A 24133-nucleotide genomic window follows, 5' to 3' on the forward strand; every position below is an offset into this window, starting at 1 on the left:
CATGTGGGAGGGGTTGGGGAATGGAAGCTGGGCTCGATGCCAGGGGAGAAAGAAGGTCCTTCGCTGAATGGCTTTGAAATAAAAAAAAGTTTGAAGGAGAAGTCTGAAAACAGCCAAGTTTAGCCGCATCCGAAGGGAAAAGAAATCCCAAACACCTCCTTTTGCTGCTCATGGTTTTCAAGAGATCTGTCCTTACTTCTTCCTAGTCAATGGTTTCCCCCCCTGACCTATATTTTCTGAACAAATACGATGTGTGGGCAAGGTTGCCAGCTGTCCCTGCTGGCAATTCTGAACAGGAAGCCCGAGTCAGGTTTGCTAGCCATGGTGCAACACCGCAGGCTTGTTGCAAACCAGGGACTGGGAGTCTGTGGGACTCACCAGTCCTAGCCAGTATGGTCAGTGGTCAGGGATGATGGGAGTTGGGAATCCAAAAACGTCTGGCAAGGCCACGGTCCCTCACCCTGTTATAAACAACCCAGAGCCTGGCCTGCAAAATTCACTATGTGCAACTTTGCAGGGTGGCCGTAAGTAATTCGGTTCCAGGTACAGCCCCTTCCAGTGTGAAATACATGGACGATGAATTGTATTGGCTCTGTTCTGCTGGTGTTTTAAAGTCTCATGCTAAAATAATAACAGAGTTAGAGAGACCAAGAATTTCCCCCTTTGCTGCTACCTTTCGGATTTGTTTGTTTTTCAGGTGAGTAAGGGCATACATAGGGACGCAGGTGGCGCTGTGGGCTAAACCACAAAGCCTAGGACTTGCTGATCAGAAGGTCGGCGGTTCGAATCCCCGCGACGGGGTGAGCTCCCGTTGCTCGGTCCCTGCTCCTGCCAACCTAGCAATTCAAAAGCACGTCAGAGTGCAAGTAGATAAATAGGTACCGCTCTGGCAGGAGGGTAAATGGCGTTTCCATGCGCTGCTCTGGTTCGCCAGAAGCTGGCCACATGACCCGGAAGCTGTACGCCAGCTCCCTTGGCCAATAAAGTGAGATAAACGCCGCAACCCCAGAGTCAGCCACGACTGGACCTAATGGTCAGGGGTCCCTTTACCTTTTAAGGGCGTACATACAAGGGCCCAGACCCTGCCAGATTAACAATTTGAATTTATCCATTCATTTCTGTGGGAAGCACTCGCTTCTGTTCCTGAGGATGCTTAGAAATAGGTTTTCCGTGTGAACGAAGAATCAACCCAGGCAACAGCGGTTTCTACACTTCGTTTCTCTGCCGCCATGTTCTGGTTACACCATTCCGTCCTTCCCTCAGAGCCTTAGCTATGGGTGGGGGGCTAGTCAGGGTTTTTTTTTGTTTTTTTTTATAAATAATTTTTATTAAGGTTTCAATCAAAAATTAAACAACAACAAAAAAAAACATAAAAAAGATACACAAATACACAATACAAATCTCAGAAAAAAAAATTAAAAAAACACGAAAAGTAAGAATCAACAGTAAAAAAAAACATAACAATTAAAAACAATATCTCTTTTCCATTTCCGTTTTGAGTTTACTTATTTTCTGGACTTCCTCATACCTCCCTCTTTTGTATTCCAATTCAAATTGTTTGTCCAGCAATTTCTTTTCCACTTTTTTAATCCCAATCTTTAATTTTAATATAATGTATAACTTCAACTTCTTTAGACCTAATCTTTGATCTTAATGTAATATAACCTTGAAATTTTACCTCTTAATTACCAAATTTCCATTTCCTTAAACATCTTTAATCCTAATCTTTAATCTTAGTCTATCATTAACTTTAACCTGTACAGCTGGAAACCACTTATTTTCAGTCCAACATCACTCTAACATTCTTTAATTTTGCAATGTTTCTGAAGATAATCTTTGAATTTCTTCCAATCTTCCTCCACCAACTCTTCTCCCTGGTCACGGATTCTGCCAGTCATTTCCGCCAGTTCCATATAGTCCATCAGTTTCATCTGCCATTCCTCCAGCGTGGGAAGTTCTTGTGTCTTCCAGTACTTTGCGATGAGTATTCTTGCTGCTGTTGTTGCATACATAAAGAAAGTTCTATCCTTTTTTAACACCATTTGGCCGACTATGCCCAGGAGAAAGGCCTCTGGTTTCTTAGGGAAGGTATATTTAAATACCTTTTTTAATTCATTATATATCATTTCCCAGAAAGCCTTAATCTTTGGGCACGTCCACCAAAGGTGAAAAAATGTACCTTCAGTTTCTTTACATTTCCAACATTTATTATCGGGCAAATGATAGATTTTTGCAAGCTTGACTGGGGTTATGTACCACCTGTATATCATTTTCATAATATTCTCTTTTAAGGCATTACATGCCGTAAATTTCATTCCTGTGGTCCACAACTGTTCCCAGTCAGCAAACATAATGTTATGTCCAACGTCCTGTGCCCATTTAATCATAGCCGATTTTACCGTTTCATCCTGAGTATTCCATTTCAGCAGCAAGTTATACATTCTTGACAAATTCTTAGTTTGGGGTTCTAACAATTCTGTTTCTAATTTTGATCTTTCCACCTGGAAGCCAATTTTCTTGTCCAATTTAAATGCCTCCATTATCTGAAAATAATGAAGCCAGTCTCGCACTTTGTTTTTTAATTTTTCAAAACTCTGCAATTTCAGTCTATCTCCGTCTTGCTCCAAAATTTCCCAATATTTCGGCCATTTGACCTCCATATTGACCTTTCTCAAGGCTTTCACTTCCATTGGTGACAGCCACCTTGGGGTTTTGTTTTCTAGCAAATCCTTATATCTTATCCAAACATTAAATAGCGCTTTCCTGACAGTGTGGTTTCTAAATGCTTTATGTGCTTTGACCTTATCATACCACAAATATGCATGCCATTAGTCAGTTTTTTTTTTGCCCCGGGTGAAGTCTCCAGAGGGGTGCCATTGAGGCCCCCAGCCTGTGTGTGTGTGTGTGTGTGTGTGTGTGTGTACCCGCAAATGCATGTGTGTGCGTGCGTGCCAAACTGAGTCTTTGACCTGTGTGAAATAAAGCTTTTCAGGCATTCAGCTGAACACGTGAGGGTTCCAATTGTGTTTTCAGTCGGGTGTGTGCGTGATTCAGCCTCTGCCCACCAATGTTCCCTGCATGCTTGGGCTCCTCTCAGGCCATCGTAGGTTCAGAGCAAAGGTCTGCAAGGAGGTTTCTACGCTCAGTGAGATGCACGCTTCGAAGTGTCTGAGCAACTGGGATTCCTGCCACATGAAAGGTCAAGAGAAGAGAGGGCATAGGGATTTTGAGAACAGGCCTTGCCCCTGTATGTAGTTTTGACCCTCCCGTGTTCAAGTGAGCACTCAAAGAGAGCTTCAGCCTCTTAAGAATCCATGCCATTGAGGTATTGCAGGTTCCTCCTCCTCAGGGCCGGATTTAGGTTTGACAAGGCCCTAAGGTCCTGAAGGTAACGGGGCCCTTTTTAGGTCCAGCTGTTCTCCCCTCCTGTTGTCAGGTATTTTTTGCCCTCTCAGTCTCTCATCATTATGTGCCATCGAGCTAAGGTAAAGGTAAAGGGACCCCTGACCATTAGGTCCAGTCGTGACCGACTCTGGGGTTGCGGCGCTCATCTTGCTTTATTGGCCAAGGGAGCCGGCATACAGCTTCCGGGTCATGTGGCCAGCATGACAGAGATGCTTCTGGCGAACCAGAGCGGCACACAGAAACGCCGTTTACCTTCCCGCCAGAGTGGTACCTCTTTATCTACTTGCACTTTGACGTGCTTTCAAACTGCTAGGTTGCCATCGAGCTATTATGGGGCTAATTATGGGTTCCTCTGTGGGGGGTTTTCTGTGGCATTTTTAAAAAAATGTGCACATATCTCAGGGTTACCCTGAGTCTGCTGATACATCTTTTCTGTGCAGCTTGGGTGTCATAACGGCTGCCTAAGCATGAAAAGACACAACTTGGTATCAGCGCATATGGACAAATGGGACCATGTGACAAAATGTGCTGGAATGCTCCTGTTCAGGGTTCAAGCCACCCCATTCCACCTCTCCTCCCTTTGGTTTCTCACCCTCCCATTGGTCAGTATGCCACGTCTTCTGAGCATGCTCACTGGGCTGCCTGAGTTTCCTCATCTCCATATCAGTTTCAGTGGACACTCCTGCCCAATCCCAGCTACACTCAATTGTTTAATTCCTCTGTTGTTGGTTATGGGCAGGTGACTCATCTCTGTTCTCCTGCTCCAGCCATTCCATTCTATTTCCCCTCTCCCCTCCCACCCAGTCATGAGGGTTTCCGACAGCAGTTTGATGTGCACACTTCACCAGTTGTTTGTTGGCATCCATCTGTCTCAAGTGGACCATAAAGAAGGCTGATCGCCGAAGAATTGATGCTTTTGAATTATGGTGCTGGAGGAGACTCTTGAGAGTCCCATGGACTGCAAGAAGATCAAACCTATCCATTCTTAAGAAAATCAGTCCTGAGTGCTCACTGGAAGGACAGATCCTGAAGCTGAGGCTCCAATACTTTGGCCACCTCATGAGAAGAGAACACTCCCTGGAAAAGACCCTGATGTTGGGAAAGATGGAGGGCACAAGGAGAAGGGGACGACAGAGGACGAGATGGTTGGACAGTGTTCTTGGAGCTACCAGCATGAGTTTGACCAAACTGCGGGAGGCAGTGGAAGACAGGAGTGCCTGGCGTGCTCTGGTCCATGGGGTCACGAAGAGTCAGACACGACTAAACGACTAAACAACAACACAATCTGTCTCAAGAGAAAATGGAGTGTGCCTCTGTGAAGTCAAACTGCGGAAGAAAACCCTTGTTTTAGGGGCCAAAGAGCAAGTCATGGTGGCTTTCCGTCTAGTCAGCTAGCAACGTTCATCAACCATGATGGTGACAAAGCCATTTATTGAAAGCAGATCTGCCCAAATACTGTATTTTTCGTTCCATAAGACACACCTGACCATAAAATGCACCTAGTTTTTAGAGCAGGAAAACAAGGGGGGGAAATCTGAATCAAATGTTGTACTAAACTATTTAAAACACCAAAGCAGGTGGCTCCTGTCCACTTTGCTGCTTTAAAGCGAGCCACAGTATATAATGAAGAGAATGGAAAAAGGATAGACATTCCATTAAAATGTAGCTGTTTTCATTATCACTGGGAAGTCAGTATTGGCAGCCGTCACATAAACTAAAATTTGAGCATTTTACCGTTATTAATCAAGAATGGTAATAGTCAGGGAGAGAAACCAGGGCTGTGCAAATGAGAAGTGCTTGGAGTATGGAGGAACAGCAAAGAGATCAAATAATTGTGCTCCAGTTCCTAAATCTGTGACTTTTTCTCAAAACAGGCATGGAAAGGAAGATTCAAATGGAGTGACTGAGCAAAGAACAGAGGAGAAAAAGAGGTCAGATAAATAGCTTCCATTCAATACCAAGAGAACACAATGTTTTTGGTTTGGTATAGGTGGACTTTACTTGTAAGAATTTGTATAATGAATTCTAGATATTATAGAATATCAGTGCCTCTTTTCAGCAATAAAGATTAGCTGCTAGAGCATGGTCCACATACAAACACACAGCATGTCTGGTTATAGTTGTGCAGTTTAAACTGTTACTGAGCCAGATGCCTGCTCAGTTTTAGCTGAGCTCACTATTACTGGTTTGTGGAGATGCTATGCATGTATTTATGACTAGTTCCGCAAAACTGCTACTTGAAGAAATCCCCAAACTTAATATTTTTAAACTTCAAATGGAGCTCAGAATCCAGTTAGGCAATCATGCCTTTGAAGTTGAATTAGGAGGCACTGAGAGATGGCAAATTCGCTTTAAAGCAGCAAAGTTGGACAGGAGCGTGGCTCCCCCCCCTCCCCAAAGAGCAGCCCAGGAGCGCGGAGCAATGGCACACAGCCTTCCCCCTGCTCCAAAACGTTCCCAGAGCTTCAGGGGAAAGAGGAGGCTGCCTGCAGAGCAGCGTGGCTCCCTCCCCCACCTCCAAAGAGCAGCCCAGGAGCGTGCCGTACTCGGGCAATTTGGCTCCAGGACCACACATTCGCTCCATAAGACACACGGACATTTCCCCTTACTTTTTAGGAGGAAAAAAGTGCATCTTATGGAGCGAAAAATACGGTACCCTAAACCAGGGGTGTCCAACTTCCAAGAGACAGCGATCTATTCATACTGTAAATAAACTGGCAGTGATCTACCTATTGGATTGACTCATAGCTGTCAACTTACAGATTTGAAAATAAGGGACCAGCAGCCTTGAAAATAAGGGACCAGCAGCCAAAATAAGGGACATGCAGCCTCACCTGTTCCAGGCACTCCAGTCTTCCTGTCCTCCTGCAGTCTGGTCAAACTCATGCTGGTAGCTTCGAGAACACTGTCCAACCAACTTTGTAACCAGAGGTTCAGCTGAATAGAATCTGAATCACATGCACCACAAGGCCTATGCAGCCTCAACTTAAGATGGCTCTCCGGCCTTGCTTTGCACTGCAAAGTTTGCAGCAGCACGTGCAACAAAATGGCGTCCAGCATTCAAAAATCCCCTCAGCTTACATTAACTAGCCACACAGAAGGCACGCAAGCTCCACCCCCCAGTCTTTCTTAGACTTCTTATTGGGTGAGCAACACAGCCAAGCAACACCTCCCTCCTCCCTGGCTGGCAAGGAGGGAGGGAGAGGAGCTGCTTCCTTTGAAATTTAAGGGACATCATTTAAGGGACATTTAAGGGACATCCATCAATATGGGACAGCAGCGGGACATGGCGCTGGAATAAGGGACTTCAAATAAGGGACACTTGACAGCTATGGATTGACTAAAGTTGTTGAGCTTTTTTGGGGAGCCACAGTTGTTGAGCTCCCTAAAGAAAGTTAGCAGCACAACAGCTGAGGGTCCAATGACCAACCAGGATCGACCAGGGACACCCCACGAATAACCAGTAGATCGCGATCAACCTGTTGGGCAGCCCTGCCCTAAACCATGACATTGAGAAATCACTTCAGGCAAGGAGCCCTTCTGACTGTGTGCTTGGGATGCCGGAACAATGCCTCAGGCCGCCAGCGCTGAGGAAATGTTATAGTTGGCCAAGTGTGATGTGCCAAACAGATTAGCAAATATACTTTGTATGGTAATTACAGAAGCACCTGGTCTGAAAGAGGGAGGACTTTATTGGAAACAAGAGTCAACTAAGCACGGGAAGTGAAAACTCCTTCGGGACTCTCTCTGAAGCAGTTGCATAAAAGTCAGAAGTCCCAGAGGCAGAGCTGTAGTCAGGTCAGGCGGAGAGCCAAAGTCCAGGGGAGCAAGCGTAGATCAGAAAGGACAGAGGCAGGGACTTTGCAAAGGTTAGGTAAGTGGTTAGCTCTGAGGAAGGAGCAGTCCAAGGGACGAGACGCAAGCTGCAAGAGTCTTCCGTGGCTCTTCTTATTGACGGGTTGTTGAGGAACTTAGCCTGAAGGAATGGTTCTATGAGGCAAACCTATTGGCTCCTCAAGACAACTAAGCTGCTGAGATGCAATGACTTCTTCTGGGCCATTATCTGTGTTACGGAAATTACAGAGGGGGGGGGCACATCTTTAAAGTTAAATGTTACAAATATTATGCCTGAATGTATCCTTTCAACTTGACAGCTCAGGGAAGTTACCTAGCTTTAAAAATAATATAAAATCAACTCCTTTGCCAGTTTCCGCCATTCCAAAGCTATTTTCCTCTTGAAAAAGGACTCCAGGAAGTTCCTAGAGGTGACAATTGCTGGTCTCATTGTTAGCCAAGGGAAGCCAAATCTCATCACCTGACTTGCCTCAGGCTCCAGACATGCAAAGGAAGTTCTATTGTACTTTTGGGTGGTGGGTACTTAAGACATATTTGTCTATGCTAATCTTATACCTGAGTCTTGCCCTGCCATGTCTGCTTATGCTAATGTTGTACCAAGGACTTGTCTGGACATGTTTGCCAAGGTTAAACTAGTGTAACCCCTGTCTACCCCTCCCCTTTTGTGACATGTCAGTGATGTAGCAATGATGCTGTACGAACTGTACTCTGGGATATGGTGGGAAAGTTTTAAAAGTCTTTGTCACCCCATCCTCAGGGTTCAAAATTCCTCTTTGAACCTGTTGTGCAATAAACTGTCTACAGCTATTTGCTCCGGTTGGTGGCTGGACTCCTTCCTTTATTCCGCAGGGACCCGCGGGCTCTGCCCGATGAGCTGGGTGACTGAGCAGCCTCACACCTAGATTTTTCCGTAACTATCTGGGTAGTGATAAAGCACAACAAATCTCAAATTAATCATTGTGGGAGCAGCGCTGAGAGAGGAGAAGCCAGCGGCTTTCACCCCGCTGTAGAGAAAAATGTTTGTCCCTTAGATCTCCGTTCGAAAAAGCAAGGTAGATCCCTTCATTTTCTCCGCATAATCCTCATCAAATCTCTCGTTCTGAGCTACGGTGAATTGGTTTTTCCAGTCACCTGCAATCCCTGTGGAGAAGGAAACCAAAAAATCACTAGGTGACCATCATAAGGCCTATGTTCTGTTCTGCAGATAACCATCAGCTAGGAACATTTCAGACCATAGAAATCAAAGTGTTGCGTAGGTTTTGACCCAGATAGCATGGGCACAAACCATTTGCTGGCAGGGTGGGTCAAACAATTCTGTTTCCCAGCGCTTGAGACAATTTGCTTTTCTTCAGTAGAAGTACCTAATAATAGCTAACATTAAAGAGCCACAGTTATTTCACTTTTTTTTTTTAAGGGGGGAAGGGGGAAGGAATTGGGAGCAAAGCAATACTTAAAGATTTCACTCACTGCAGGGAATATAAATTGGCATTGGGGAACAACAGACAGCCCTTTCATGGGGCAAGAAGAAGAAGAAGGGGGAGGAGGAGGAGGAGGAGGAGGAGAAGGAGGAGAAGGAAGGAAGGAAGGAAGGAAGGAAGGAAGGAAGGAAGGAAGGAAGGAAGGAAGAAAGAGAGCCCCCACTAAAGAAGATTGGCAACTCAAATTAATGGAATATGCCGAAATGGCTAAATTAACTGGAAGACTTAGAAATCAAGAAGACAACAAATATAAAAAAAGAATGGAAAATATTGATTGCATATGCACAAAAGCATTGTAAGGAAGTTAATACAGTAGCAGGTTTTTAAAAACACTTGTAACATTAAGGAGAATGTTTATATTTGGAGATAATTAAAGATAAGGAAATTATTGACATGTATAAATTAAGATAATATAAAAGAACCCGGGGAGGGAATGGAGGGATCCGAGGGATCCCAAAATGTGGATTTAATATTGTGTGAAAATGTTTTATTTTCTATTTTTTGTGTGTGTGATGATAATGTTTAATTGCAAAAATTAATAAAAAAAATTTTTTGAAAAAAATGCACGTGTTGTATACGCATGGAAAACTATTACATTTATTAATGTAAGTATTTACAGATCTTACAAACAAGAATTCTAACTTTCGTATCTATTGAGAACTTGAAAATGTGACGTGAAGAAACTCAACATAATATTAAAATACAGTGGTACCTCAGGTTACATACACTTCAGGTTACATACGCTTCAGGTTACAGACTCTGCTAACCCAGAAATAGTGCTTCAGGTTAAGAACTTTGCTTCAGGATGAGAACAGAAATTGTGCAGTGGTAGCAGGAGGCCCCATTAGCTAAAGTGGTGCTTCAGGTTAAGAACAGTTTCAGGTTAAGAACGGACCTCCGGAACGAATTAAGTACTTAACCTGAGGTACCACTGTAATCTAAAAGGTGTAAGGATCTTAAATTGCCAATTTTTAAAACTATTGTTCTGTTGTTGTTTTTTTTAAAAAAAATCTCTGGTCCCGATTAACGATTTGTGGGAAGCTGACCTTTTCTCATGAAAGGAGACACGCTGTGGTCCATTTGGTCACCTGGCATCATGGTATAGTTTGAAGTGGGGTTCTTCTGCATCTCCTTGAACGATGTATGGTGAAGAATTTTATTCACCACTTCCTCCGACACCTCCTTTCCCAGAAACCGAATCACCTTCTCTACTTCATGCTTGGGGTCCTGCAAAAAGAGAGGCAGCGGATGCTTCCTGATTGTCAGTCTTTTGGGGTGGGATTCATTCCCCTGACTATTAAGTCCAGTCGTGGCCGACTCTGGGGTTGTGGCACTCATCTCGCTTTATTGGCCGAGGGAGCCGGCGTACAGCTTCCGGGTCATGTGGCCAGCATGACTGAGCCGCTTCTGGTGAACCAGAGCAGCGCACGGAAACGCCGTTTACCTTCCCGCCGGAGTGGTACCTATTTATCTACTTCCACTTTGATGTGCTTTCGAACTGCTAGGTTGGCAGGAGCAGGGACCGAGCAACGGGAGCTCAGCCCATCACAGGGATTCGAACCACTGACCTTCTGATCAGCAAGTCCTAGGCTCTGTCAGCAAATTCAGGTTTTGACATTATTATCTGATTGTGAGTTCTTACGTGACAAACCCAAAAGATCAGACTTTTGGTAATGAGCAAAAATGACTGGAAAAGGCACTAGGGAGTGTGGGATAAGACTTGTTTTGAGGAAAGACCATCTCAATTCCTAGGAAGCAAATAAGAATAAATGCTCATTAAATAGCCAAACGTGTCGTCTGCTCTCCCTAAAAAGAAATCAGCAGGAATGCTCAGTAAACAGGCTGTCTGGGACCATCATGCCTTTAGCATCAGAGGTTTCACACACCTCCTTCATGTCTTCATAGAAGAGATACAGAATATTAGGGTGGGTCTTCTTCTTCTCCCACCATCCTTTTACATGGTCATACCAGGATCCAAATGCCACTACAAAGGGAGAGAGAGATGGGCAAATAATTCTTTTAAAACTCAGATTACAAAAAAATTAAAAGAATACAGACAGAATATCAATATGAAAAAGCATCAATGGTCAAAGGCTACTAAGAAGTACAGTGGTACCTCAGGTTACATACGCTTCAGGTTACAGACTCCGCTAACCCAGAAATAGTGCTTCAGGTTAAGAACTTTGCTTCAGGATGAGAACAGAAATCGTGCTCCAGCAGCGCGGCAGCAGCAGGAGGCCCCATTAGCTAAAGTGGTGCTTCAGGTTAAGAACAGTACGGACCACCGGAACGAATTAAGTACTTAACCTGAGGTACCACTGTAAGTCCGATTGAACACGTGGACCTTGCTTCTGCATGGGCTCTGACTACATGAGATGGAGGGATTTCTACACAATATTTGTTTTCTTTCTTAATTCTTCCAGCTTTGCACATACCACAGAAGCTACCTTTCTATTGCAGATATATCACATTTGCTAAACCCCGAGTGTACTATACAGTGGTACCTTGGTTCTCAAACTTAATCAGTTCCGGAAGTCTGCTCCAAAACCAAAGCGTTCCAAAACCAAAGAGCGCTTTCCCATAGAAAGTAATGCAAAACGGATTAACCCGTTCCAGACTTTTAAAAACAACCCCAAAAACAGCAATTTAACATGAATTTTATTATCTAACGAGACCATCGATCCATAAAACGAAAGCAATAATCAATGTACTGTACTATAAAATAAATAAAACAGTATTGTAGATTATAAAAATAATTTTTTTTCCTTACCTGCACTGATGATAGTCATTGTTTGGAGGGGGGGCTTTTATCCATTTCCACAGTCACACAATCAATCAATCAATCAATCAATCAATCAGTAGCTGAACTGGGATCCACACAGTCACAAAAACAAATTAATTGAAAAAGCCTCAAAACAAAAAATGCAAAATAAATAGCAAAAACAAAAGCACCAAATATAAGCTTCAAATATCACCTCAGAACACTGCAATCGGAAACGGAAGGCTGAGTTACAATGGGGGGGATGCAAATTAGCAGCGTAACAGAAAACACAGGGGGAATCAAAACTGAGCACATTTGGCTTCTGAAAGAAAGTTCGAAAACCGGAACACCTACTTCCGGTTTTGCAGTGTTCAAGTTCCAAGCTGTTTGTGAACTAAGCTGTTCGAAAACCGAGGTACCACTGTATTTTGAATGGCAAATATGTGCAAAGTCACATTCCTAGTTATATGCAGTTCATCTTTGGACTTCCGTTGCCTGCTTTTGAGCAGCAGTTGTGTTGAAAGGCCATTATTGTTTTGTGTCCTGCTTACCACAAACATTAAGGGCAACTCTATCCTTCAGGCTTTAAGGAGTTCAACAGTCTCCCCCTCCTCTATGGGGGCCTTTGATATTTTTATTCCCTGGTTGGAGGGGGAGGGGAACCCTATTAGACCCTAACAGAGATTTTTTTTTGGACCAAAGCACACACTTCCTTTTAAAATGTGCATCTCTCCCATATGTGAAAGGAAGGAAATTTACAGTGAAAATGTGTCCGTAGGCAAGGAGATACTAACCCCATCCTCAGAGGTGGTTTTTGGGTAGCGCGACTGGGCACTGCGCTGAAGGGGGCACCACAACAATGTTATGGAATGAAGTGGGGAGGTACCCAATTTGAGCATTGCGCAGAGTGTGGCTTAACTCTGAGAGCCCAAAGTCTGCCACCACCTTCCTGATTTTCAACCTAAATCACTATACCTCCACCCCTGTCTTACACCCGATGGGAACAGACCTGCCCTTAACACAGGAGCCTGCCATTTGGCCCTCAACAACAACTTAAGTAAAGGTAAAGGGACCCCTGACCATTAGGTCCAGTCGTGACCGACTCTGAGGTTGCAGCGCTCATCTCGCTTTATTGGCCGAGGGAGCCGGCGTACAGCTTCCGGGTCATGTGGCCAGCATGACTAAGCTGCTTCTGGCGAACCAGAGCAGCACACGGAAACGCCGTTTACCTTCCCGCCGGAGCGGTACCTATTTATCTACTTGCACTTTGACGTGCTTTCGAACTGCTAGGTGGGCAGGAGCAGGGACCGAGCAACGGGAGCTCACCTCGTCGTGGGGATTTGAACCGCCGACCTTCTGATCGGCAAGCCCTAGGCTCTGTGGTTTAACCCACAGCGCCACCCGCGTCCCTCCCAACAACAACTTACCAGACTACAAATCCCAGGATTCTTTGGGGGACACCATGACTGTTTAAGAGGAACAAAACTTTTGCCTAACTAAGGACCAGGAGAAGGTCCACAGGTTGTGCTCAGAAATGAAATGTTCTTTCCAAGTTCTACCTTCCCCCGCCACAAATTTCCGGAGAAACTCATCCCAGGTTCCAGGTTCTGGGTGCATCTTTGCCATCTTGTAGAAGTGGTAATAAGAGACAGCTACATCCTTGGCATTCCTGGCCACATAGATCATCTGTGGGAATGAACATTGAGTGTTTCTGTTAACCGTGGTTTTGTCCAAATTTGCAAAACGTACGTTTGAAAAACTGATCCTTTTCTTGAAAGCCTGAAATTTAAAAAATAAGTTCTATGATCTGTACACCCCATTCCTCATTCTTAAATAAATTCATAACGAACTTACTAACTTATAAAAAAGTAAGGCTGCATTTTATGGAATGACATTTTACCCAAATTTCAAAAACATTCCCTGTCTCTTTCACCACTGGTGCACACTGTCTGTATTGGCAGGCAAGAATGCTCCCTCCATACCTGCGTGAAGTGCCCTGACTATCAAAGTTGACAGATCTGTGAGGTAAATATGGGACCAATACAAACAGCCATATGCCTCTTTGATACATGATGGAAGATCCCATCTGAAAGGTCCACTAGGTAATTTGGGAAGGTTGATAAGTTGGAGACATTCCAAGACTGGAAGGATATACAATCATTAGACCAAATGAAGAATAAACTAGACCTTGAACCCACTACCCATTCATGTTCCAGTACATGCAAATTCAGCCTTTCCTGAGTAGGTTTAGCAAAAGTCAACAGTTTTGGAGTGGAAAGAATGGATATGAAATATTATTAGATGTCAACAATGTACATAATGAGACAACAGTACACAAATACATAATAAAATGGAATAAAGATATGAATATTGGAATCTCACAAGATGTATGACTATTTTTGTTTCAAACAATAATAATAATAATAAATTTTATTTATATCCCGCCCTCCCCAGCTGAAGCCGGGCTCAGGGTGACTAACAACACTAAAATAGTGCAACATTATAAAAACATTATAAAAATTAATTAAAATCAAAATTGATGGCAACCATAAACTAAAGTTTTGTAAAGATTGCCAAAGGAGGGAGTCAGGCTGTGCCCTGACCAAAGGCCTGGTGGAACAGCTCTGTCTTGCAGGCCCTGCGGAAAGATGTCAAGTCCCGCAGGGCCCTAGTCTCTTGTGACAGAGTGTTCCACCAGATCGGAGCCACAGCCGAAAAAGCCCTGGCTCTAGTTGAGGCCAGCCTAACCTCTCTGGGGCCTGGGACCTTCAAGATGTTTTTATTTGAAGACCGTAAGTTCCTCTGTGGGGCATACCAGGAGAGGCGGTCCCGTAGGTACGAGGGTCCTAGGCCGTATAGGGCTTTGAAGGTTAAAACCAACACCTTAAGCCTGATCCTGTACTCCACCGGGATCCAGTGCAGCTGGTATAGCACCAGGTGAATGTGATCCCGCAGCGAAGACCCCGTAAGGAGTCTCGCCGCAGCATTCTGCACCCGCTGGAGTTTCTGGGTCAGTCTCAAGGGCAGCCCCACGTAGAGCGAGTTACAATAATCCAGTCTGGAGGTGACCGTCGCGTGGATCACAGTGGCTAGGTCAGGGCGAGAGAGGTAAGGAGCCAACTGCTTAGCTTGGCGGAGATGAAAAAATGCCGCCTTTGTTATAGCTGCAATCTGCGCCTCCATGGCGCAATTTTCCACAAATGAAAAATTGTTTCAGTTCCTCAAGTGCAACATCTTATGAGAATTGTATAAAGATGGCAGTCCAATGGCAGTGAACTCTATGGAAAAGCAAGTCAGGAGATGGGAGATAGATATGTCAAGAGCCAAAAGGGGACTAATAATGTATTTCTTATACCCTGCACATCTGACTAGGTTGCCCAGGCCACCCTGGCAGACTTCCAACAAAAATACAGGAACAACCACAGCAAGAAAAACCTCAATAACAAAAAGCTTCCTGAAACAGGGCTGCCTTCAAATGTCTACGAAAATTTATATAGTTATTTATCTCCTTGACACCTGCTGGGAGGGCATTCCACAGGGCAGATGTGACTATCAAAATGCCGGGTTTCCCTGTACTTTCACTTCTTGCAGTGAGGGAACCACCAGGAGACTTGGCACTGGAACTCAGTGTCTGGTCTGAACAATGGAGGTGGAGACGCTCCTTCAGGTATACAGGACTCCTTGATCCTTCAAAGAATCAAATCCAAGGCTGAAGCAAATTCAGAGATAGTTCAGTCAGAATGCATAGTCAGGCAAAAGTAAGCAATAGCACCTGTAGTGCATCCTAATGAAAAGCAGATTTATTTTACCTTGCAACCATTTTCCCAAAAGGACTCGGGGACAAGTTGCACTGGGAGGTGAGTCTTAACTAGTCGCGGAGAAGGTATCTCAGCAAGTTGTTCTACACCTTGAAAACATAGAGAAGAAAATTAAAGTGGGCAGGGGACAAAAACATTTGAAAAAATAATTTCTTCTGGCCTGATCTAGAGATGCCCCTGAATTCTTGCACAGGTAGAATTTGTCTGTGAATTTGTGGGTCTACCCATGAAGACTTGCCCAGCTAAAACAGGTTATTTACCAGTGACAGAGGCTCTAACATCCCAATAACTGCACAGAGCTCACCTGTTACAAGAAGGATACCTGTCTGTTGCTTTTTAAAAAAATATTTTTAATTGATTTTTCCATGTATACTTCTTCTAACAATATATCTTTGACAATTTTTCATATTTCCACCCTCCTCCCCTGGACTTCCTCATACTCCCGTTTTCCTTTAGTTCCATATCATTCACTCTGCGTATTGTTTCCCAAAGTTTTCCCAATACATATAGACTTATTTTCTGTTGTATACAGTTGTGATTGTTTACTCAAACCCTGCCAATGAGTCCATTTCTTTATGTTGCCTCTTCATAGATGTTGTAAATGCCCATTCTCTTTTAAAGTCTTTGTTGTCCTTTTCATGTAGTTTTTCTGTTAGTTTTGCCAGTTCTGCATATTCCATAAGTTTCCCTTGCCACTGTTCTTTCGTGGGTATTTCTTCTGTCTTCCAAGTTTGTGCTAATATAATTCTTGCCGCTGTTGTTGCATACATAAATAATTTCCAATTTTCTTTTTTTACATCTTGGTCTAAAATTCCTAGGAGGAATGCTTCTGGTTTCTTAACAAAAGTCTTTTAAAACATTTTTTTCCAATTCATTATATATCATTCCCCAATAATTTATAATCTTTTTGCATTCCCACCACATATGATAAAATGTACCATCTATTTCTTTACACTTCCAACAAGTTTTTGATCCCTTTTTATACATTTTGACCACTTTCTCTGGTGTTATATACCATCTATACATCATTTTCATAGAATTCTCTTTCAGTAAGATGCAATCTGTAAATTTTAGGTTCACCTTCCACACCTTTTCCCAATCTTCAAGTTGGATATCATGACCTAAATCCTGAGCCCACTTTATTTGTGCTGACTTTACCATTTCATCTAACATTTCCCCATAAAGTAGGAGATTGTACATTTTTAAAAGTAATTTCGTATCAATCTCAACTATCTCTTTTTGAAAGTTTGAAACTGTATCTGCCCGTTGCTTTTGGAGCTGATCAATAATTTTTGTTTCCATCATTTCCACTTTTTAACCGGAAAGCAAAAAGTTGTGCTTCAAGTACCAAAAGTGTGGGGAAAACTCATACACTGGGCACATAGGGAAGATGAATTCATCACCTTCTTTGTACTTTGTAATACAGCAAAGGCTTTACCATTAATAATGTCAGGAATAATCAGCTCCATGAAAGGAACACGATTGAAAATGGCATCTCGTTTACACTTTTCCACATCTGCATCGTTGTAAATCATGTCCAGAATCTCACTGACCCAGGTTGTGCCTGAAAATGTAAATGCATGTGCAAATTAGATAAAATTACCCACAGAGTAAAACTCAAGATCTACCCACACTGGAAGAATGGCAGATGCAACTGATAGACTATATGGAACTGGCCGAGATGACCGGCAGAATTCGTGACCTGGGAGAAGAGAAGATGGAGGAGGACTGGAAGAAATTTAAGAACTATTTACAAAAACATTGTAATTTGAGTGAATGTTAAGCAGGATGCTAGATCATAAATAATTGAGCACCACTAAATTAGATATTTAAGATAATAAGTGAGATTGAGAAAATATAAACCTTTTTGAGAATTATAGGATTATTAATATACAGATGGGATATAAGAATGCAAATAAGATAATAAATTGCTGGCAAAAAGTTACAATGATGAAAGTGGGAGCGGGAGATGTGAGGAAGTCCAAAGAAAATGTGAAATTATGTTAAGATATATGTTATACTGTTTATTATATTTATTTTTATTGTAAACCCCAATAAATATTTAAAAAAAAAAAAATTACCCACAGAGTAAATTTTAGCATAAGGTATCAGCTGGGTTTGTAAAGCGCGTCCTCCCTAAAAGAGGGTACGTGTTGCGGTGAGACCTGGAGACTGACCTCCTGGTTGTAGGTGGGTATATTGGACAACCACAACACCCGATTGGTAGGTCCCTCATTGCTGGGTTTAATCTGGCCAATAGGGAGCCGTCTAAACGGGCCAAGGGACCTATATATACCTATGCACGTGACCCAGAACTTCCTCTTTCAGCTTGTGCATCGGAACACCCGCCCACCTCTCCCTATATTTAGGGCATTTTGCGATTGACCTTGCTATGCCGTCGTGTGTCGCCTGTCGTTGGGACAGGGGCACGGCAGGAATTTTCCCCACTTGGCTGTTTGGCTGGTGCCATTTGGGTTTCGCTTGCTGCGTAGCAAATCGTCACAACTTGTAAGGTTGAGGATAGGCTCTGGTTCAGGTGATAGGGATGGGAGAACGCTCTCGCCATCCTTATGTGAAGGGTATTACATTAAAGGAATCCAGGGACTCAACTTGGTTTGGTCAACCCCCGAGAGGAGGTTGTGCCCATGTCTGAGTCCAGGGGAGCATCTGAGGAGTGGACATAGTCCGTTCCTGGGCTTTCCACCTACCTCAGGTGTTCATTCTTGACTGACCTATGAGAGAGCTCTGGGTCAGTGCTACCTGCAAGGGTGCAGGGAGCTAGTTGAACCAGAGCCTATGCAACCACTCACTTTCTGTAATCAATAAAGTTGTGGCCTAAATTCTGCCAAAAACCAAAACTAAAATTTGAGTCAAATGAGTGTTTATTTAAGGGGGAGGTCTCTGGGTCTGAACACGCAAAATGGTTATAGATTGCTGACACCGCACACAAGTTTAAAAGGGAGTCCCTTAAAATCAGCTGATTAATACAGAAAAATTGGTTTTAATTCAAATTAAACACAGAACTCCACTTCCTGTGAATCTTAGCTATCGTTAAAAACAAACAAACAAAATCTATCCTTTAGAGTTGTGAAGATATGCTTGAAGCTTCCTGTGAAATTCCTCTGAAGTTGTGGAGCTGCCTCTGATGACGGTCCAAATTCTGGTACAGAATTCAGTGGTCAGGTTGCTCACCAGGGCAAGATAGTTTGAGCATATAGTTGTGAGCATTAAACGCCCATTTGCAGATAGTAAACTCAGTCCTTTACAGCAGAATGCAGCAATCTTGCCTCTACTGCGCTGGCTGCCAGTTAGTTTCCAGGCTCAATTCAATACGCTGGATTTGACCTATAAAGCCTTAAAATGGCTTACGGACGCAATACCTCAAGGACCTCTTCCGCCCATATGAACCGACTTGGCTCCTACATTCAACATCTGTGGCCTTTTTTCATGTGCCTCCTCCGTGAGAGCATGGCAAGATGAGTACAGGCCTTTTCTGAGGTGGCCCCCTGTTTATGGAATGCTCTATCCCTAGGGAGGCTCGCCTGGCTCCTTTGTAACATATCTTTAGGCACCAGGCAAAAACATTCCTCTTCTCGCAGGCCCTTGTTCAATTAAACAATCTAGGGACTTTTAATCTGGAGATGGGCATTGTTTTTGTTTGTAACTATGCTTTGCAGGTGCTGACCTTTAAAGCCCTAAACGGCCTCAGTCCTGTATACCTGAAGGAGTGTCTCCACCCCCATCATCCAGCCCAGACACTGAGGTCCAGCGCCGAGGGCCTTCTGGCGGTTCCCTCATTGCGAGGAAGCAAAGCTACAGGGAACCAGGCAGAGGGCCTTCTCGGTAGTGGCACCCACCTTGTGGAATGCCCTCCCATCAGATGTCAAGGAAATAAGCAGCTATCCTATTTTTAAAAGACATCTGAAGGCAGCCCTGTTTAGGGAAGTTTTTAATATTTAATGCTGTATTGTTTTTAACACTCGGTTGGGAGCCGCCCAGAGTGGCTGGGGAAACTCAGCCAGATGGGCGGGGTATAAATAATAAATTATTATTAGGGCAGCAGATAGAAAGCTGATGTTGCCATTCTTTTTTTTATGTCAGAAGAAAGTTCTGGCATGAGCACTAACCGTTCCAGCCTCAGGCCATAAGGTCTGCTATTCCAAACCCTGGAGCCCCTGACAATTAACATAACTTTGGCACAAAAGAAGGAGCTGCCATCCATCAAGGGATTCTTATAGATTAATCCAATGGGAGAAGACAGCTCAACATGGCATGGAAGCGACCTTGCATGGTCACCATGAGTACCATGGGCGAAGATGTAGCAGTCTGACAACTGCCAGTCACATATTCTCATTTGACGTGGCAATCTCACAAACACTGCCAGGATTTCTGGCAGAAGTGCATATTTTTCAAGCAACGTTTTGCAGTGTGTAACTAGACTGAATTCCACTCCTGAAGATGTCCCAATTCCCTGCAACAGATAAGCAGCCGTTGTGCATTCTATGCATTAAACATAAAAATCCAGGGAAGCCCTTAGGCTCAGGCACCTGATTTTGGGTAGGTGGCAATCAGAAGATCATTTTTCTTGGCCTGGAAGTTCTCCACCTGGGTCCATGCCTCAGCGATGCTCCAGAACAAGGCAACACCATGAACATCTACCAGTTGCCGCCTGAAGATACCTTCTTTCGACTCCATCCTCTGGCAAGGAAGAAGAGGAAGAAGTAGCAAACAGCAACAGCTTACATGTGTATGAAGCCTTCATTTTTTATTGATTTCAGTAATGGACATATTGCATATTCCAAAACTATCTAAAACACAGCAACATTGCAGTGGTCCAACATAGACAATTTTTTTCTGTTATCAGTGAAAGAAACGGGCTTGAAACGTATCGGTAACTCGTCTCCCAATTACATATGTGTTTTGAATTGTGGAAATTAGAGCACGGTATTGATTTTATGGATTTTCACAGCCAAAGGTACACCTTAGGTATGAAATCCTTTGTTGGCATTACACGGAAGGATTATCTGCAATGAATATGTCCCACCGAATAGAAAAGAAAAGAAAAGAAAACCATTGTGATGTAAAGAATATTATGGAGTTGAAATCCCTAGCAGCTGTGAATAATCTTGTGCACAGAAATCCAGCAGACTCATACTTTGTGGTGGCTTAAGGTGCCCTTCATAATGTCAGGAGGTGTTGATTTCCACTGACATCATTGTTTACTTAATGATAGGAGAGGACCCTGGAGATTAGCACACTCTAGAAGCTGCACATTAATGAGACTCTCGGCTACGGCAAGTTTATTAATCCATGTTTACAACCGCCCACGGAATTTGGGCAAGGGGAATTTCACAAATTATATGGAGGCAAACCCCTGGATTTGCCAAGAAAGGTACCCCCAGAGCAACAACCAACCAAACTCCTTGGTTAGTGGCCCTCTTTATATACCGCTCCCATGTCAAGAGGCCTTAAAACTTATAATAAAGGCTTTGTAATTGCAGGGTTATAAAAAACAATAACAAAATAAGCTTCTGGGCTGCTTGAACCTCTGCCCATTTGAGGGCCGGACTAGATAAGACATGGGAGATTTGTGAATAGACTTTTCTGATATCTTGTTTGTTTAGAAGTGTCAGTAACAGCAAGGAGGTTATTTGGATTAGGGATATAGCTCTGGGAAAGCAGAACTTTAATTTCTGTCCCAGGTGTTGCCACCCCTTCTTAAATCCCCCCACAACTGCTACTTGCAGAGGCAAAAGAAACAGGTAGCCAGTGGCCCCCCAGAAGTTATGGGATGCCAGCTGCCATCAGTCTTAGCAAGCATGGCCAATGGCCAGCGAGCTGTGGTTCAGCAACATCTGGGGAGCCAAAGTTTCCTCAGCTCTGTTCTAGGAGAATGGCTGGATTATTTCCAGAGATGAGAACTGTTAAATTGTGGGTGAACGTATCAGACGACACAGCGATTCTTCAAACAGCTCTTGTTTATTCACAGGCCAGAACAGAACCGAACTGAAAGGTTCAGCCAGCCTGCTTATATAGAGCTCCAGTACAACGTAACTGTAACAACTTTCTGTAACTATCCAATCACTGAACGTCACTTTCGATCCCTTATTTGCATATGTGGACCTGAACTATCTACAGTATCCCCCTGCTGGCCCAGGGTGAGAACTTCAGTACATAACAAGAACAGAAATTGACACCAACCGTTCTGAAATTACACTACCGATTTGTCTTTCCTCTCTCCAAAGTTGGTGATACTGGCTTCTACTTGTCCCCATGCCATATCATGGAAACCATTGCAGCAGTGCTGTGGAGAAGCTCCTGTGTGGAGCAAGAAAATGAGCCCCATACATGGGGAACCTGCCCAAATGCATACTTCAAAAGAAATTATTTCTGTGTTGCAGAGCTACAAAATGTAACACCTGTATTGCCTGGAATCAGGCAAGGACCAGAATTTCCTTTGGGCAGAGGAAAGAAACACACACAACTGAACTGCTTCTCTCCCACAGCTCTGCTGTGCTCCTGTGGAGATCAAACCTGTGGGGATTATCTCTTGCATAACAATGTTATCCAATGCTGTTTTATCCCCTTGTTCAAGGGGAGCAAGTTACGCCGCGTACACACGGTACATTTAACACATATTATTTCTTGCAAAGAATCATGGGAGCTGTAAGTTACCCCTCACAGAGCTACAATTCCCAGCATGCCTAGCAAACAACATGGGGGGGGGGAATAAATTGCATTAAGGCAAAAGGTAAAGGACCCCTGGACGGTTAAGTCCAGTCAAAGGCGCTCATCTCGCTTTATTGGCTGAGGGAGCCGGTGTTTGTCCACAGACAGCTTCCGGGTCATGTGCCCAGCATGACTAAGCCGCTTCTGGCAAACCAGAGCAGTGCACAGAAATGCTGTTTACCTTCCTACCAGAGCGGTACCTATCTATCTACTTGCACTTGACATGCTTTTGAACTGCTAAGTGGGCAGGAGAAGGGACTGAACAAGGGAGCTCACTCCGTCGTGGGGATTCGAACTGCTGACCTTCCGATCGGCAAGCCCTAGGCTCTGTGGTTTAGACCACAGTGCCACCCGCGCTCAGTTGATAGGAAATTGATAGGAAAGCTGTCATTGCCCTGACAACAGATGAAAAACTGTGGGTGGAGACAGGGCTGGATTTAGGTTTGATGTGGCCCTAAGTTACTGAAGGTAATGGGGCCCTTTATATGTCCAGCTGTCCTTTGTCAACAACAAATCGTCACTGTTTTTTTGTGTTGAATATAAGCTATATGGTAATTTATGGACCTAATAGGTATCTAAAGCCATTTGCACATAACAAAATATGTATTTTACCAAAGTAATTGTTGAACTGAATTAGGAAGAAGTATATTAATAGTGAAATACAATTCAGAAGAAGTATATTAATAGTGATAGTGATATTTTAGGGAGCAGGCGGGGCCCATTGCTTACATCACAGGAGCCTACACAACACAAAACACTGTTGCTGTATGGAGGTTTTATTTTATTTTTTATCTTATATTTTGGAAATGTACATCCAGGTTTTTTTTCCCTTGAATTTTTTTTGGGCCCCCCAAGAGAGTGGGGCCCTAAGCTATAGCTTGTTTAGCTTATACGTAAATCTGGCACTGGGTGGAGAGAGTAAGCTCTGCAGTGCTAGAGTCTTGCACCATCAGCCTTAAGGAGATGATCTTGAGTAAGATATATACGGTGATACAGACAAAAATAACTCACTGTCTCCATGACTAAACTGGTGAGTAATCAGTTGTTTGGGAAACGACATGCCCGCTACTATGAATTTGTGTTGTCATCAATATCTAGATGGAACCTGTTTCTAAAGCCACCTTCAGCTGAGTTGCAGCCACATAAGCCTAGCCTCTCAGCTAGTGGCAGCCACCCTCCAACCCCCAGAAAGAGCTGGACAGAAAGTGCCCCTCAATGGCGAAACCTCCTGTAGTCTTGTTCCACAGAAAATGAGCAAATATTGTTACCCTTAAATCAAATCTCTTTCTGAGTGGGCCTTCAAGAGAGCCCTGCGGCTGCACTGAAGGAGCTTTTAGCACCTGCCGGTAATTTCATTACAAAAGAATCTTGCTTACCTGTAGTTAGTTTAGTGCTGTAAGATGGCACTAATATATGGTGTACTCGCAGTATGAGTTTGGTAGCTGATCTGAAGCCACAATTCCAACTCCTTGAAGCCTTTGTGAGCGAACTTGTTGCTTTTGCCTGCCTTGCTGCCTCTCAGCCAGGCGTCAGATTGCATAGACTTTTCTCTCAAACAGGTTGCACTGCTCTAGCGGTAGATTTCAACGTTCTCAGGAGAAGCAAGCTTAAACACGGATATAAAATCTTTATGACTGCAGTGTAAAGGTGCCTATAGAGGGGGTTTTTAATGGCGGGGTGTTTCCTATGACATAGTCCAAACTCGTATCACACTGATAACAAAAGCCTTGAGATCGAATAAAAGGAACGGGGAGGTTTAATCCATCAAGTAATCTGAGCAAATGCTTGCATGGGCACAACTGCAGGACATTTCTCCATATAATATTTCATATTTATAAGTCTGCCCTTCTGACTGTGCTCGTCAAGGTGCATTAGAGACCATTGGAGTGTCTGGAGGTGGTTTGAGGATAGATGGTGGCTAACAGATTGAGGTTGAATCCTGACAAGACAAAAGTACTGTTTTGGGGGGACAAGGGGCAGGCTAGTGTGGAGGACTCCCTGGTCCTGAACGGGGTAACTGTGCCCCTGAAGGACCAGGTGCGCAGCCTGGGAGTCATTTTGGACTCACAGCTGTCCATGGAGGCGCA

General features: G+C 43.7%; 1 protein-coding gene across 2 annotated transcripts; it reads right to left on the minus strand.

Annotated features, from left to right (window-relative positions):
* Positions 1 to 7343: 7343 nt before the first annotated feature.
* Positions 7344 to 23648, minus strand: LOC308460507 (sulfotransferase 1 family member D1-like). 2 transcript variants are annotated; one of them, XM_080977016.1, is made up of 9 exons: positions 23423 to 23648; positions 21519 to 21674; positions 19865 to 20013; positions 16756 to 16881; positions 15309 to 15406; positions 13059 to 13185; positions 10625 to 10722; positions 9785 to 9965; positions 7344 to 8400 (listed from the first exon to the last, which is right to left on the minus strand). In XM_080977016.1, exons 2-9 carry the CDS (start codon positions 21590 to 21592, stop codon positions 8288 to 8290), a joined length of 966 nt encoding a protein of 321 aa, XP_080833142.1. In that variant the 5' UTR covers positions 21593 to 21674; positions 23423 to 23648; the 3' UTR covers positions 7344 to 8287. The 2 variants fall into 2 exon arrangements, with proteins under 2 accessions (XP_080833142.1, XP_080833143.1); XM_080977017.1 differs by lacking the exon at positions 21519 to 21674 and having other exon boundaries at positions 23423 to 23646.
* Positions 23649 to 24133: the final 485 nt, after the last annotated feature.

Source organism: Podarcis pityusensis (assembly GCF_964106645.2).
Source record: "Podarcis pityusensis genome assembly, chromosome: 13".
NCBI lineage: Eukaryota > Metazoa > Chordata > Lepidosauria > Squamata > Lacertidae > Podarcis > Podarcis pityusensis.